The sequence below is a fragment of the Olea europaea genome, unplaced genomic scaffold (assembly GCF_002742605.1).
Source record: "Olea europaea var. sylvestris unplaced genomic scaffold, O_europaea_v1 scaffold452, whole genome shotgun sequence".
Lineage (NCBI taxonomy): Eukaryota > Viridiplantae > Streptophyta > Magnoliopsida > Lamiales > Oleaceae > Olea > Olea europaea.
The window spans coordinates 195,735-210,226 of record NW_019262826.1 but is presented as its reverse complement, the minus strand read 5'-3'; the positions used below and the strand labels follow the sequence as shown (position 1 = coordinate 210,226).

General features: G+C 38.9%; 2 protein-coding genes across 2 annotated transcripts; one reads left to right on the top strand and one right to left on the bottom strand.

Moving 5' to 3' along the window:
- Nucleotides 1-5,388: 5,388 nt before the first annotated feature.
- On the bottom strand, nucleotides 5,389-7,672 carry LOC111388068 (protein FAR1-RELATED SEQUENCE 5-like). The gene is made up of 6 exons (XM_023012732.1): nucleotides 6,923-7,672; nucleotides 6,585-6,790; nucleotides 6,374-6,452; nucleotides 6,001-6,219; nucleotides 5,646-5,747; nucleotides 5,389-5,490 (listed from the first exon to the last, which is right to left on the bottom strand). Exons 1-6 carry the CDS (start codon nucleotides 7,670-7,672, stop codon nucleotides 5,389-5,391), a joined length of 1,458 nt encoding a protein of 485 aa, XP_022868500.1.
- Nucleotides 7,673-11,171: 3,499 nt separating this feature from the next.
- Nucleotides 11,172-12,754, top strand: LOC111388067. The gene is made up of 2 exons (XM_023012731.1): nucleotides 11,172-11,971; nucleotides 12,184-12,754. Exons 1-2 carry the CDS (start codon nucleotides 11,172-11,174, stop codon nucleotides 12,752-12,754), a joined length of 1,371 nt encoding a protein of 456 aa, XP_022868499.1.
- The last annotated feature ends 1,738 nt before the right edge of the window (nucleotides 12,755-14,492 follow it).

Here is a 14,492-nt window from a genome sequence, read left to right as displayed (position 1 = left end):
TAGATGACAATCTACTGACAAAGGCTAAAAAAAACCTTTTGCCTAAATCCTCATAAGATAAACAATAAAAGTAGGCGCGACGTCTTTAATCACTCTTCAGCTGGGGGGATATGACTTAAGTCTAAACCTTCTGCAAGTCTGAAGTCATAGGTCCTAAGATCCCATCAGAGTTGAGGGTCAATCAACTTCATAGAGGTGCATTAACTAAGCAACATGGTCTTGTATGATATTCAAATTAGAATTCTGTAGGGATGGACACCTTCATAGTGTCTTCTGGCTGTGAAACAGAAATGGCCTTCCAACATATCGATGCTGTAATATTATATTCTCGGGTTCCTTCTAGATTAGTCCAAATGCTTATGGCTATTCATTTTCATTTTATCCCTTTAACATCATCAAGTCATAATGCCTGCTCATCTGTTCTTTTTTGGCAACTCTGGTGTGTGGACATCAGTGAAAAAGTTCTCCAGATGAAAAATTCCCATTGACACAGGAAAAGAGAATCCCTCCACGTGTTTTTTTTTCTTTTTATTATTTACCATTTTGGTAAAAATTCAGTGTTTTTAAGCGAACAAAAATGAGCCTCTAGCAGTAAAAGTAGTCGAAAACTCCATGTGCCAACTCCTGACCACTTTTTTGGTTCAACTTTCTTGCTTTCCTTTTACTTCAAACTGAAGACTAATGGACCAAGGATAATCTTCAAACAAACACACCCAAAAAAAAAACAAATAAATGAATAAATAAATAAATAAATTCGAAATTGAACTCACCTCGGGATGGAATCTGAACATGATAGCACGAGCCATTGCTTTTGCTTGAGCAATTCTTTGCCTGAATGTCTGAGCCATCCAGGGGCAGACCCAGACCATTTGAACTGTGGGGTCAAAATTTTTTTTTTTCGAACAACGTATCATGAAAAAAAAGGAAAAATCGGTTGTTTACTGTTCATATTCGATATGTGCACTTTGGGAAGAAATCGTTGGATTATATGATATATTTATGGACTAAATAATGGATATGGACCATGTGATATGGATATAGATTTAGAATTTGGACTTTTTGAGGCAGAAAATTAAGTTTTCAGCATTAAAAAAAAAAAAAAATCAGAAAACTGTGGGGTCATTTGACCCCACATGACCCCATGCGGGTTCGCCCGTGGAGCCATCTCTTCAGCCTATCAGGACAGATTCACCAAATTTCATGATCTTTCACAGTAATTTGCAGGGCAAAGCTACAAATCTAGGACAGAGCATTCTCCTACAAGGGTTTTACCGACCCCTCACTGTAGGGGTCGGTTCCACATGAAAAAAAAATTTGTGCTAGGGCCCACACTTAGTGTTGTCTGGCAGGTGTCTATAAAACAGGTCCCTATACGCCAGCACGATTCACAAATCTATTATGATTGCAAAAACATAAGAACTCGTCACTATCATCAAGCTTATTCAATAGCAAGATGTTGCTGCATTAATTTCCATTGATGAATACTGGACAAGCGAGTTAGAGAGAGATGCTCTCAACCTAGTGAGAGAAAGTCCCACTTGGTGCACACTTGCCTTGAAAGATTTCTTGTGAATCTTCTAGTGTTTGGCTAGCCGTTTTCAGGTTGATTATTGCTGACTTGGTCAGACTTGTTCCTGATTTTTTGCTGTTCATTCAAGACAGTTTTCTGTCCCGTTGGGTTTGGCAGTTTCTGTTTAGTTGCTGGCTTTCTGGTTCGTGTTTGTCTAACTGCAGCTCTTCATCTTGCTTGGTTGGACGTCTGCTGGGTGCCTCTCAGTTTTTCTTCCAGCTTGGTTTTGTTTGGGGGCTGTGCTATTTCGGGTTTTTCAGCCTTCTTCAGGTTCTATCTTCTTCAATTCAGTTTGGAGATTGATTCTTGCTCTACCTGGGACTACTGTGTGTTCTTGTTGCTGGACTGTATGTATATTGTATGTATTGGTGGTCTTCTCGTCTCTGCAATTGTTGATCGTTGCTGGACTGTTTTCGGTCAGTGCTGGGTTCCTGAATTTGTAGCCTTGTTCATCTATTTTCAGATTACTTTTTTGCGTATTCTGGTGGCGGTCTGAGGTGCCTTCTACTTTGGGTAAAGTCTCATTTATTGCAGCCATATTTTGGCCCTTTCTTAGCTTATTCTAGCGGTCATAAGACTTTCTCTTTTGGAAAAGTTTTAACAATCCCGCTACACGTACACGCCACTTTACCTGTCGGGTTACACGGTGACGTGGTGAAGAAAACGTATTAATGGGTTAATGGGTAACATGTCTTGAACCGGCCCAAAGTGAAGAAACCCGCTTACGCTCACATTTCTTCAGTTTCTCAGTTGCCCCAAGGCAGAAAACCCTCTCTACTGAACGAACTGATGCGAGGAGATCTGCAGCTGCGCTCCACCATATTGAGAAGACGATGATAAATATTGTGGTCATCTCCATGATTTTGTTTTCCACCCGAAGTTAAGCGCACGGTTGTGAGGAAAAAATATTTAGCCGCAAGATTAGAGCAAAATCGCCCGTCCCTGAGGCCTTCTTCTCCGGCGATATCTTGAGCAATATTATGTAAGTAGAATATTTGGGCATTTCTTTTTACTGTGGGGAAGTAATTTATGTTTTAAGAAAAGGAAAAATCTCACTGTCAGCCCTACTTCTTCTAAGAACCCGACGTACTGGGCTGCATAGTTTCGAACTCCATTTCAAATACATACAAGGTTCGAATATATGATAATCTGGGCTAGTTTTGAACATATGGCAGTCTGGACTGCAAAGTTTCGAACTTCATTAGTATGCCTTTCAATCTCGAGTCATTCCATTGTTTGGAGATGGTGAATGTACGTAATTTGTGTGAATAATAATCAATAGGAATAAAATCTACTTGTAAACTGTTAGAAATATTTATTTGAAGGGTTTGTGTAATTTTTAAATATAATTTATAAGTGAAAATCTCACAAATCTGAAGAGAAATGTTTCTACCTACCAGCAGTAAGGTAACGCATAATAGAGTTCAATATTGTGAAAAAGCCTTTGATGTGTGACCACATGAATAATAGAATTTAGACTCGTCCGTCAATTTGATAGGCATAATCTCAGACATAGTGTATAATGTTGAAGCCCTTTTGTTTTCTTCTGGTGGCATGTAAAGAGTGGGTTGAATGTGTAAGTTTGTTAATGTTATTATTGATATGGTTCTTGACATTCATGTTTGGTTTGAAATTCGATTTTTGTGAATATCTTGATTCCACTGAGCAAGGGGATTTTGTTAAAAATGTTGTTTAATGTAGTGTGATCTGTGTGTCGTTTGTGTGTAGTATGCCGGGATAGAACTCCAGACTTTGTCATAGCTGTAGAGGGAAAGGTCACTTGTTTGCGGATTGCCCAAACAAAAGGCGATGCCCCTTGTGTAAATGTGGAATTGTGAAGTGCTTTGAGGTCGAGAGGGAGACAAAGAACAAGGGAAGATTGTTCGAGTGCTGCAGTGCTAATTGTAAATATTGGGCATGGGTCGATGAGGGAGAATCAAGCAGTGGGTCAAGTAATGTTACCGCGAACTCGAATAATCATGCAGCACTTGAAGATGTTCAGCAGTTCTCTCGCATGTTCCAGTCTCTTTGTCACGTGGTGTCTAAGGAACGAAACATTGAGATTTCTTTAAATGTGACAATAAGGAATGGCAACGAAAGTGCAGAAGTGGATATGAAAGGGAAGGGGCTAGCATGATTTGTGGGTAGCTGAATAAGTGATTAGTGTAGTTGATGTATTTTGTTAATATTGGTGTTTGCACTAAGGTGTTGGCCTGAAAATTATTCCTCGCAAATGGTCATGTTGTTGTCTTCGTGTTATGAATTTTGCGTTGAAGTTATTTTTATGCAAAGCTATTGTGTGTGAAATATTATTTTTGGTTACCGTACGTAAAGCTATGTTTGTTGATTCTCACGAGAAAAGAAACCTTGAAATTGATTATTTGGGTTATGAGAAACTGATTAAGTGATTAGTTCAGTCGAAAAATGAAATTATGAGGAACCCAAGAATTAAAAGATTCAGTAAAGGAACTTCTAGTAGAGATTGAAGTGTCAAAGACTGCATTTTGCAATGCCAATTCAAATCCATCGTGTATTTACTCTTATCATAGGAAGTAAATTACAGGAGTCTTATAGTTATTTGCTACTAAAATGTTTGTCAGCTTTTCCATTTTCCAGACTGACGGACATGGACGGATTTATTAAATTGTAACAAATGTTTAGCAACCAACGATAAACTTGGAAGAAAATGAAGTTGAGTGATGAACATGAAATTTCAGCTAAAAGTGAGTGACAACCAGTGGTTTTTTAATCCTCCAACATAGACTCAAAATCTGGTTAGCAGTTTTTAACTAAACTTTCCTCTACAACACTGGCAAGTGATTTCCCTGCAGGTAGAATCAATCTGTTTACAGGCCATAGCCTTCATTTTCTCAGCCTTCTCGACTTCTTCCCGAGCTCTCTTACACATGTATCTGGCACGTGCAAACTCAGACTGGGCAATTTCCATCTCTTTCCAATCAATATGTCAAACAAAACCTCCGGGTTCTTCATTTTTGTATGAGATCTGAAATGACATTAGCAAAAAGGAAAATGTGGCAGTTGTTACTAACTCTGCTGAAAATTGGCATATAACCTCAAAGCAAAGAGTCAAATTAACATCGAAAAATATAAAAGTATCATGAAAAACATATCCAAAGCAGTCTTCATTGCTCAAGGAAGAAGTTTTCCAGTTTCATAAGACATAATAGAAATAAAATAGACCGTTGGTGAAATTAACCCTACTTTAGATACACAATCAAGCACACTGTTGATTGAGTCGGCCAAAAGCAAGTGTTTGATTTCCATCAAGTTTTATCACTGTCACAGGCAGTGAGATATAGATTTATTAATGAAAAATTATTACTATCACAAAGTTAAGCATCTCTAACCCTCAAAATTAAGTGCACTACATGAATAAGCCTTCTAATCAAGTGTAGAGCTAAAAGCAGCAAGGGAATTATGTTAATTAAATTACATGTCTGTGCTGTTCAAATGAAAGGCCATTACCTAACACACTTAGGTCTACCACCTCCTTAAAGTCTTGGACTTGGAGGCATAATTATTCAAAAAATGAAGATGTCACTTGAATATCAAACATCATGTATTACCAACTATTTTTACATAATAACAATAACAAAGGCTTGCTGTTTTGGGGCCCGATGCCATTCTTAAAATTGGATTTGAATAACATGCTATTAATTTTCAATTATTTCAGAAGTTTAACTTGTTGAAAAAGATATTACTTATTTTAAATTTATTTAAGCTACGAGGATAAATACTCGTGTTTGGTATTGCTTATTAATGTGAAATTTTGGGGTTAAAACAAACTACTAACCTTCTCAATCATTGTCCTTGCTTTTATTTTGTATTACATGCATCTCCACTCTTACAAGTAACAAAATTGAGAAGGAAGGAGGATGAAGATTGCACCGAGTCGTCTTCTGCAAAAATAAAACTGCTTCATCTAGCATCACATATTCGGTCCACCTTGGTTAGGTACATATGGCTAGTAATTAGACATTGCATTTCCAACTGCGAAATAATCAAAGTTATTATGCAGGCGACGTATGACTTGAAAAAAATAACGAAGACAAACCATATCGTTACCTGAACCATACAACATGGCATTTGTTGGATCCAATGGGATGAAATTGGGAGACATTTGTTGTTGCGTAAATGCAGGACTTTCGGCAGCACCCTGCACCATAGTATAATGTAAATAAAAAGTGCAAATCATATTCTATTAACAATGTAAAGAGACAAACCATTAGGAGTTGTGAATATGAGACTGGTGCCTGCATGGCGTATGAAATCGATCCAACTTCTCCCAGTTTACTTAGGCCTGCCTTCGTTTTCCTTCCCTTAATTGAAGTTGGACGGGACTGCACACGAGATAAATAATTACTACCACTACTCACTTTTTAACGAAACAAAAGAAATTGCGAACATACCTTTGCGTTATTAGAATTTGATTCCAAACAGCTTTTCCTGCGGAGTTTCTTTGGTGCACCTTTTCTGTTCGAGCATTTTGGGTCCTGTACACTTCCTATGACAGAGTGATGTGATGCTCCATCTCCATCATGTAACGTTGTCTGAGAAGCCTGCTGTGCTAAGCTATTACTTCCACCAGTCGACCTCGTCAAACCCACTGTTCGTTCTTTGCAATCTATCTATTCCATTACCTCACGACTTTCCTCATCGTCCTTTGCAACCAAGTTCGCAAGAGAAGCAAATGATTGACACAATTTGTCATATCTCAACTGGGCTGGACTGCTACTCAAACCATCGTAGTTGGCTGCGACCTTTGGTGTGGGCCCAACTCACATCTCTTCTCCATCTCTGTAATATGTAGGAGTTGGGCAGTGAAGTGATGTTATTACGGATGAGTACAGCGATCGCATGCCTGCAAATTATTCCTCGAAACTCAAAGAGGTGACAACTACATACGATTTCACATTTCTCCTTTTGAAAAGTGACATAACAGCTCTTTCTCTTCAATCGATCGTCATGTACGACATCTTCCAATACCTCATACCTCGTCCCTGAGAAGCACTCTGACGAAGATATGAGATCGCAGTAGACCTTCCCAATGAACTCATCCTGAACTTCCCTAAATTTTGAGATGGTATAAACTACTTGAAATTGCTTCTCTAGCTCATATTTCGTTGCACATGGAGCCATTTGTGAGTAAGATTTGAAATCTGCCTGGAACTCCTTCTCTACCTTATTCCTCAAAGCTCGCTCGTATTTTTCAACAAATTACTTCAGCGACGTCTTAGAGTGCACATACCCGTCGAAGAATGCATTCATGCTCTCACTACGTTGAGTAGTTGACATTCCAGCCTAGAACATACATTTCAAATAGCAAGGTACCCAACGGCCCCTGTTCGAATACAATCCTGACAACCAGTCATTGTCATGCAAATTATACTTCTCTATCATCGCACTACAACCCTCTTCAAATTCGTCAATGGTTTCAGTATCATACACCAGTACATGTATGGCAGAAAATATTTCACCCTTGTCGCTGTGGTGTCCAAATTTCTCTGGCAACTTTTTCAATATGTGCCACAAACACCATCTATGTTTTGTGTTCGGGAGCACAATTTGAATTGCATTCTGCATGGCCCTGTCTTGATCGGTAATAATACCGAGGGGTGCTTGTCCATGCATGCACTGAAGCCAAGTCTTGAAAAGCCACACAAATGTTTCTGTATTTTCGTTTAACAACAAACTACAACCAAGGAGTGTTGATTGCCCATGATGATTAACTCCAACAAAAGGCGCAAATGGCATGTCATACTTGTTCATTAGGTATGTAGTATCGAATGTTACAACATCCCCAAACTCCTTATATGCCAACCTACTCCTATTATCTGCCCAGAAAATATTCCTCAACCGTGACTCCTCGTCTAAATCCATACTAAAGAAAAAACCAGAGCACATTGACTGCATTTTCGAAAAGTATAACTGAATTGCTGCAGCATCTCCTTCGCCCAGTTTTAACCGCCTTACCTGTTCCACATAATTTCGACAATCCTTCTCAATGCAAGTCATATTCTCATACCCCCCTGCTTCTACAACCGCTGAATTGTAACTTTTATGTAAAGGAATCCCTGCCATGTCATTCACTTCAAGACGTCGTTTCACATGGGCACTCAATTCTCGGTTGCAACGATACAACCTGGACTTCGAAGGGCTGGTTTTATGATTGTGAATGAGATTGACTGTGTTAATTTTTCATACTCCGCACGCATCTAATGATGCAGTCAACCTAGCTTTACAACCCGTTTGAATGGTAGCTTGCGTCTTCATAGAACCGCTTGTGTTACTACTTCTACGACCTTCACGACTACATGTAAACACAACGTATCTTACAATTCCATCATCATCCTTTTGCGAATTTCTTTTCCTAATCGGAAAGCCTACATTGTACGCATATCGTTTGTAAAAATCAAACATTTCTTTTTCATCGCTAAACTTCATACCTACTTCGGGCACAATCATACCATCTAGTCCTACAATTCCATTGTCCACTACATTCGCACTTTCCAACATCTTATTGTTATCTGATTCTAACAACATATCGTTGTCTGCCTCTTTCGAAATTCCTTTCGCTGCGACAAACAAAAAAAAAAATTGTAAAGTTTATATATGTAAACCTCTTGAAACCAACTTCACTTGAAAAAGGACAAATTAACAACATATCCGATTGCAAGTAACAAAAATCAGCAAAATTAAATCCATTTTCAAAATACAGAATTGCAGCATCAGCATCTATAACCCAGTCCCAGAAAACTTAAAAATGACAGGATAAAATGAAACGCTTAGGTGACTTCCAGATTAGAAGTGATAAGAAGTTCCGTTCTACAAAATATTCTTGCGTATTTTGGCCCCAATTTTCCATAATACTTCGCCGCACATTTTAAGAAACTTTAAACATTTTCACTTGACATATTGATCAAATGGGTTAATTTTCTAAGAAAAAACGTGTTGCATTTAACTTCACCAGAAGGCAGTTCTTATACATTTTTCTTTACAAAGGTTCAATTTCTATCAAAAAGTCTGCATATTCATTCATTTTCACGGTTGCTAATGTCCTTATGAAAGCTTTTCCAAACTTCACTAGATTAAATCGAATGGAATTAGTGTAAAAAGACATCACTTAATGGTAGTCAATCCATCAGGAACTTCGCTCATGACAAAGCTTATGTTCTTACAACAAATATGTTTGGTCTTACAGCACGAAAAAATGCAAGGGAAAGAGTATACCTTTGTTCCTAAACCCTACAGCAGTATCAAACCAAAAATGGGAAAGGGGAATACCTGGGTCCGTCATCTCTTCGACTGAAACCAGATTTCGACTTCCACTTTGCCTCTCGACTGTAGCCATTGTTGGATATTTCACAGAACGCCAAGCGACGACTGGAAATCGCGGCCAATAGATATTAGTGAACAAATTGAACGAACTGATGTGAAATGAACCCGGCGTCGGACCGGCGTCAAAATTTCCCCTTTCTGAAGAAGAAATGCGTAAAAAAATTTCCCCTTTATGAAGAAGAAATGGGCAAGTGTAAATAATTTTTCGCAGAAGAGGAGCCCCGCTTTCCCGGCAAAGACGAGAGTTGCAATTTCACGCAACTTTTGAATGGAATGCTACAAGAACGCCCAGCCCCAAAGTCAAATGACAGAAATGGACCCCCCACCGCCTAAACCAATTTATTATTCATTTTTTGGACAAACCCACGTGAGCGTGTAAACGAGCGGGTAAGTGGACGAGTACAACTAGCTTTATTCAAGTTTTAAATATTATTTATCTCAGATTTCTATTGGTTTTAGTGTGATACGGGTCATCCAATTGGGTCTGTTTTGGCTGGACCTCCTTGGGTCATTATTTATTCCTTTGGGCCACTTCATTTTCTGGACTTTCTATCCCAGATATCTATTGCCGGCCCACTTCTCTCCCCTTTTTAGGTTGTTATTTGTGACTTTTGGATTTTTTTTTTGCATGTTTTTTCCCCTCTTCCCAGTTGGTCCAGTTTTCTATTTCTGCAAGGGTAAGAAGAAAATTGTTGCTGGCCAATATAATGGTTTGGCTCCCCTTAAACCCCAAGCTCTTCGACAGGTTGATGTTGGAGGAGGTGTTGATGCCGATTCGAAATCTTGTTTGGTGGATAAAAATAAGGTGAATTTTCTCTCACCGAGTGTATCAGTAACACTTGGTGAAGATGACACAGAATCTGAAAAATTTGATGTTGAGTTGCATAAAGTGGAATTAAATAACCGGAATAATGAAAATGGTGCTGGGATTGAGGTTGTGAAAGACACTAGAGCTCCATGGGTAAACCTCTTCAAAGATAATAGGAAAATGGAGGAAAACATTAAGTTGAAAGCCTTCGATATTCAATCGGAAGAAGTGGTTTTCGGTGAATCTGATGAAGACAATATCGAAAACTCTTGGAGATATGGTCTTGTTGGATATTTTGCCGATAGGTTTCCCAGAAAAATGGCCTTACTCCAATTATGTGATTTATGGAAAGTTGAGTATAAATATTATGTGCACTCGAGTGGTTGGTTGGTGTTCAAATTTGAGACGGATGCGGAAAGGCTAAATATGTTGCATGGGGGTCCCTACTTGGTATATGGGAGACCATTAATGTTGAAAGTCATGCCCCGCTATTTTGATTTTGATGACAAAGATGTTAGCACCATGTCGGTTTGGATTACCTTACCGAGATTGCCATTGGAGTTTTGGAACACGAATGCCTTGGGTAAGATTATTTCCAAAGTTGGTAAACCCATCTCGACCGATAAGGTCACGGTATCAAGAGGTAGACTATCCTATGCAAGAGCCCTAGCTGAAATCACGCATCTATTGAGCTTGTGCGGGTGGTAAAGATAAGACTACCTAATGGTAATTTGAGGGAACAAGAAATTCTTTTCGAGCATGAATCAAAATTTTGTGGTTCTTGCAAAGTGTTTGAGCATTCCACCCTTGGTTGCAACTATAAAAACCAGCCCGCCGGTGACAAAGGTAAGGCCATAAATGGCGAGATATCTACTACCTCCATGCCGGGCATATGGGAAAAACGTGCAGGCTGGGAAGACTTTGGCAGCTCCAAATTTACAAAATTTTTTCAGCTAAAACAACTTGTGTTTCAGCCAGGAATGAAAGTCAGCAGCTTAGGGTGATAAATGGCCAGAAAAGGCAGCCTGTTATTCAAAATTGTGCATAGGTACATCATGATTTTGTGGATTGCCAGTAAAATCAGGTCCAGGACCAGATTGACGTCCCATCTGTTGAGGTTGTCAACAGGAAAAATGGGAAAAATTCAGCCCGTACCAACCCTTCACGTGTCCGCATGTGATAGAAGTCAAAGGGATAATACAGGGTTAGATTCTTCATCAGATATTAGAGGGGCGGAGTCAAATAAATCTAGCAATGAAAAGCTTAAAGGAAAGGTTGATGAGCAAAGGAAAGCGGGAACTAAAATTGACAAGAAGAAGGGAACATCCCTTGCTTCAAGATCATGAAGATTGCATCTTGAAATATTAGGGGCTTGAATTTCCCCTCAAACAAAATGGGATTTGAGACTTCATCAAGCGACATTGCATTGATGTCATGGGTATTTTGGAGGCAAAGCTTGGAGATCAAAAGTTGAACCGAGTTATGCAGAATAAATTTGATGGGTTTATGCAAGTCAACGATTTTTGCACTCATAGAGCCGGTCGAATCTTGATTTTATGGAGTCCATCCAAAGTTAAGTTGGAAGTTTTGGAGACGACCCCACAAATTATCCATTTTATTGCTACTTGCAAGGTAACATCTTATACCTTTCTTGTTAGTTTTGTTTATGGTTTTCATACAATTGTTAGCCGGAGGCCACTTTGGAACAACATCATGGACCTTCATGCAAATGTTTCATTGCCTTGGATGATTCTTGGTGATTTCAACAATGTGCTAAAATTTGATAAGAATAGCAATGGGGCGGAAGTAACTCCTTATGAAATTAAAGATTTTGCTAATTGTTGCCTTCGTGTTGGTCTTACAGATGTGCGTTCCATTGGTTGTCTTTACACTTGGATTGATAATTCGACTTGGAGCAAAATTGATAAGGTCATGGTGAATGATATTTGGGTACAAAATGGTGCATATGTCTTTCCTGATTTGTTACCTTTCAGGTGCCTTTTTGATCATTCTCCATGCATCGTGTCTATTCATGATCGTATGGTGAATACTAGAAAATCATTTAAATTCTTTAATAGGTGGACAAACCACGAGGATTTCAATGATATTATTCTAGCTAGCTGGAATTTTAATGTGGTGGGAACAAAGAAACTTATTCTTTGTAAGAAGTCGTGCAAATTAAAAGGAGCATTGAACGAGCTTAATGTTAAGCACTTCGACACATTTCTACTCGGGCAAACGAGGCTAAAAGTGAATTGGAGGCTGCCCAACTTATACTTCATGATCAACCTAAGAATGAGCATTATCAACTTATGGTGGCAAGATTGAGAAAGAAAGTCGTGGGTTTATGTGAAGCTGAACGAAGCTTTTATTATCAACAAGCTAAGTGTATTTTTCTTAAGTAAAGTGATAAATGTACAAAATTCTTTCACTCGGTTTTTAAAAGGAACACAAGGAGAAATTTTATTGCTACTACGCTTAAGGAGGATGTGATGTATACTACTTCACAAGACCAAGTTGCTTTGGAATTTGTCTTGCTGGGAAAAAAAGAGCCGGTGGGGCTGATTGACATGGACATTATTCGCAATGGGCCTTTGGTATCCTTGGAACAAGGCATCTCATTAATTCGGGACATTTCTTGTTATGAGATCAAAGAAGCTCTATTTGGGATTGGAGATGATAAATCTCACGGTCCAAATGGTTACACTTACGTTTTTTCAAAAAGGCATGGGGGGACTATTGAACATGATTTTGTGGAGGCCATCATGGAATTCTTCTCATCGGGATCTATCCTCAAACAAATCAACCACGCGGTCATTGCTTTGGTGCCAAAATCAAGACATGCACCTAGTGTTGGGGATTATAGGCCTATATCTTGTTACAATGTTATCTATAAAGTGATCACTAAAATCCTTGCTTCTAGATTGAGGCCTATCTGGGGGGATATTGTGGATCAAGCACAACCTGCTTTTATTGAAGGTAGGAGTATGATGAAAAATATTCATCTTGCCCAATAACTCATGAGACAATATAATAGAAAAATGGTAGCTCCTAGATGCCTCCTAAAAATTGATATAAGGAAAGCTTATGATTCGGTAAGTTGGGATTTTCTTAAAGGAATACTTGAAGGGTTGCACTTTCCTTTGAGATTTATACAATGGGTTATGGAATGTGTTACTTCTTCAACATATTCCATAGTTTTGAATGGGAGTATGCATGGCTTCTTCAAGGGTGGGAAAGGTCTTCGGCAAGGTGATCCGCTCTCCACCTTTTTGCTCGTGCTTTGTCTCGAATATTTTTCTTGAATGATTAAGGTTGCCACAAATGATAGTGAATTCAATTATCACCCCAAATGTGGCCCCTTAAAGATAACTCATTTAGCTTTTGCGGATGACTTGATGCTCTTTGCAAGGGGAAATGTTATGTCAGTGCAAATTCTTATGTATTGCCTTACCAACTTTGGTTTTGTATCGGGTTTGAGGATGAACACTTTAAAATCCAGCCTGTATACAACTGGAATTTATGGGTATGAGCTTGATAATATCATGAAAGTTACAAATATCACGAAAGGTACTATGCCTTTCCGTTACTTGGGTATCCCTCTTGCTTCGGTGAAGCTCAAAGTAAGTTGTTGTGCTCCATTCTTTGATAAAATTGCTGATTATATTGGGGCTTGGAATTGCTCATCGTTATGTTATGCCGATAAGGTGGAACTTATTAGGACGATGCTCCAAGGTGTTGAATGCTTTTGGCTTTTTATTTTTTCTATCCCGACTACAATTATCTCAAGAATTGTTAGCCTTGGCTGAAAATTTCTTTGAAAATCCAAGAAACCTTTGGTGGCGTGGAAGGATCTTTGCCTTCCAAAGGATGAAGGGGGCCTCAGGTTGAAAGACTTGAAGAGTTGGAACTTAGCTCTACTTGCTAAATCCCTTTGAAATATCCAACATAAAAAGGACACTCTTTGGATACGTTGGGTTCACCAAGTTTATCTTAAAGGGACTTGCATTTGGGATGTTCTACCCAAGAAAGATCACTCCCCACTCTTCAAAAAATTGCTAGAAATTAGAGATTTATGGCTTAAAATGGTTGTTGTGCCCCAGTGTCTTGCACATGGACAGCAAGTGTTGCCCGTCTAGGTAAATGGTGGAAACAACTAGTTTGTTAATGCTGCTTTTACCCCAAGTCAGCATGCTGGTCTTTCTCAAAACAGGGACCAATTTCAAGGTAATTTGGACAGATTTCAGGGTTGGTCGGCAAGTCAAAACAACAATCATTTTCTGGGATTTCTGGACAATTTTCATGGCTGGTCAGCAGGTGAAAAATTCAGCATAAAAATGGCCTATGATTTCTTGAGGCCGAGGGGTACAAAGAAGATTTGGGCTGTCGAGGTTTAGAGACCATGCATAACTCCAAAGTACTCCTTTTGCTTTGGTTAGGGGTTCAATCTAAACTCCTAACGAAAGACAAATTGCAATTTTTGGATATTGATCGTAATTGTGTTTTTTGTGGACATATGGCAGAAACCGGATGTCACATATTCTTTGAATGTTCTTTCACTTCATCCATATGGGGGAATATTAGACAGTGGCTTGGCATTAGGAGATCCATGTCTACACTTGCTAGCGCCTTGAAGTGGTTAAAAAAAGAAGCTCGTGGGACATCATGGCTTAGCAAGGCGAAGAGGATTGCACTTGCAAGTACCGTATACTATATTTGGTTAGCACGTAACAGGAAGATTTTTGAAGATCTTTC

Excerpts from the sequence above, each read along its gene's own strand:
- LOC111388068 (XM_023012732.1), bottom strand. The coding sequence starts at position 7,672 with ATGGCAGGGATTCCTTTACATAAAAGTTACAATTCAGCGGTTGTAGAA. Across the intron at positions 6,791-6,922 it reads ATTCGAACAGGGGCCGTTGG|CGAGCTTTGAGGAATAAGGT; the intron begins GTACCTTGCTAT and ends GAAAAATACGAG. Across the intron at positions 5,491-5,645 it reads ATGGTTCAGGTAACGATATG|AAGACGACTCGGTGCAATCT; the intron begins GTTTGTCTTCGT and ends TTATTTTTGCAG.
- LOC111388067 (XM_023012731.1), top strand. The coding sequence starts at position 11,172 with ATGGGTATTTTGGAGGCAAAGCTTGGAGATCAAAAGTTGAACCGAGTT. Across the intron at positions 11,972-12,183 it reads TTCGACACATTTCTACTCGG|GAACACAAGGAGAAATTTTA; the intron begins GCAAACGAGGCT and ends GGTTTTTAAAAG.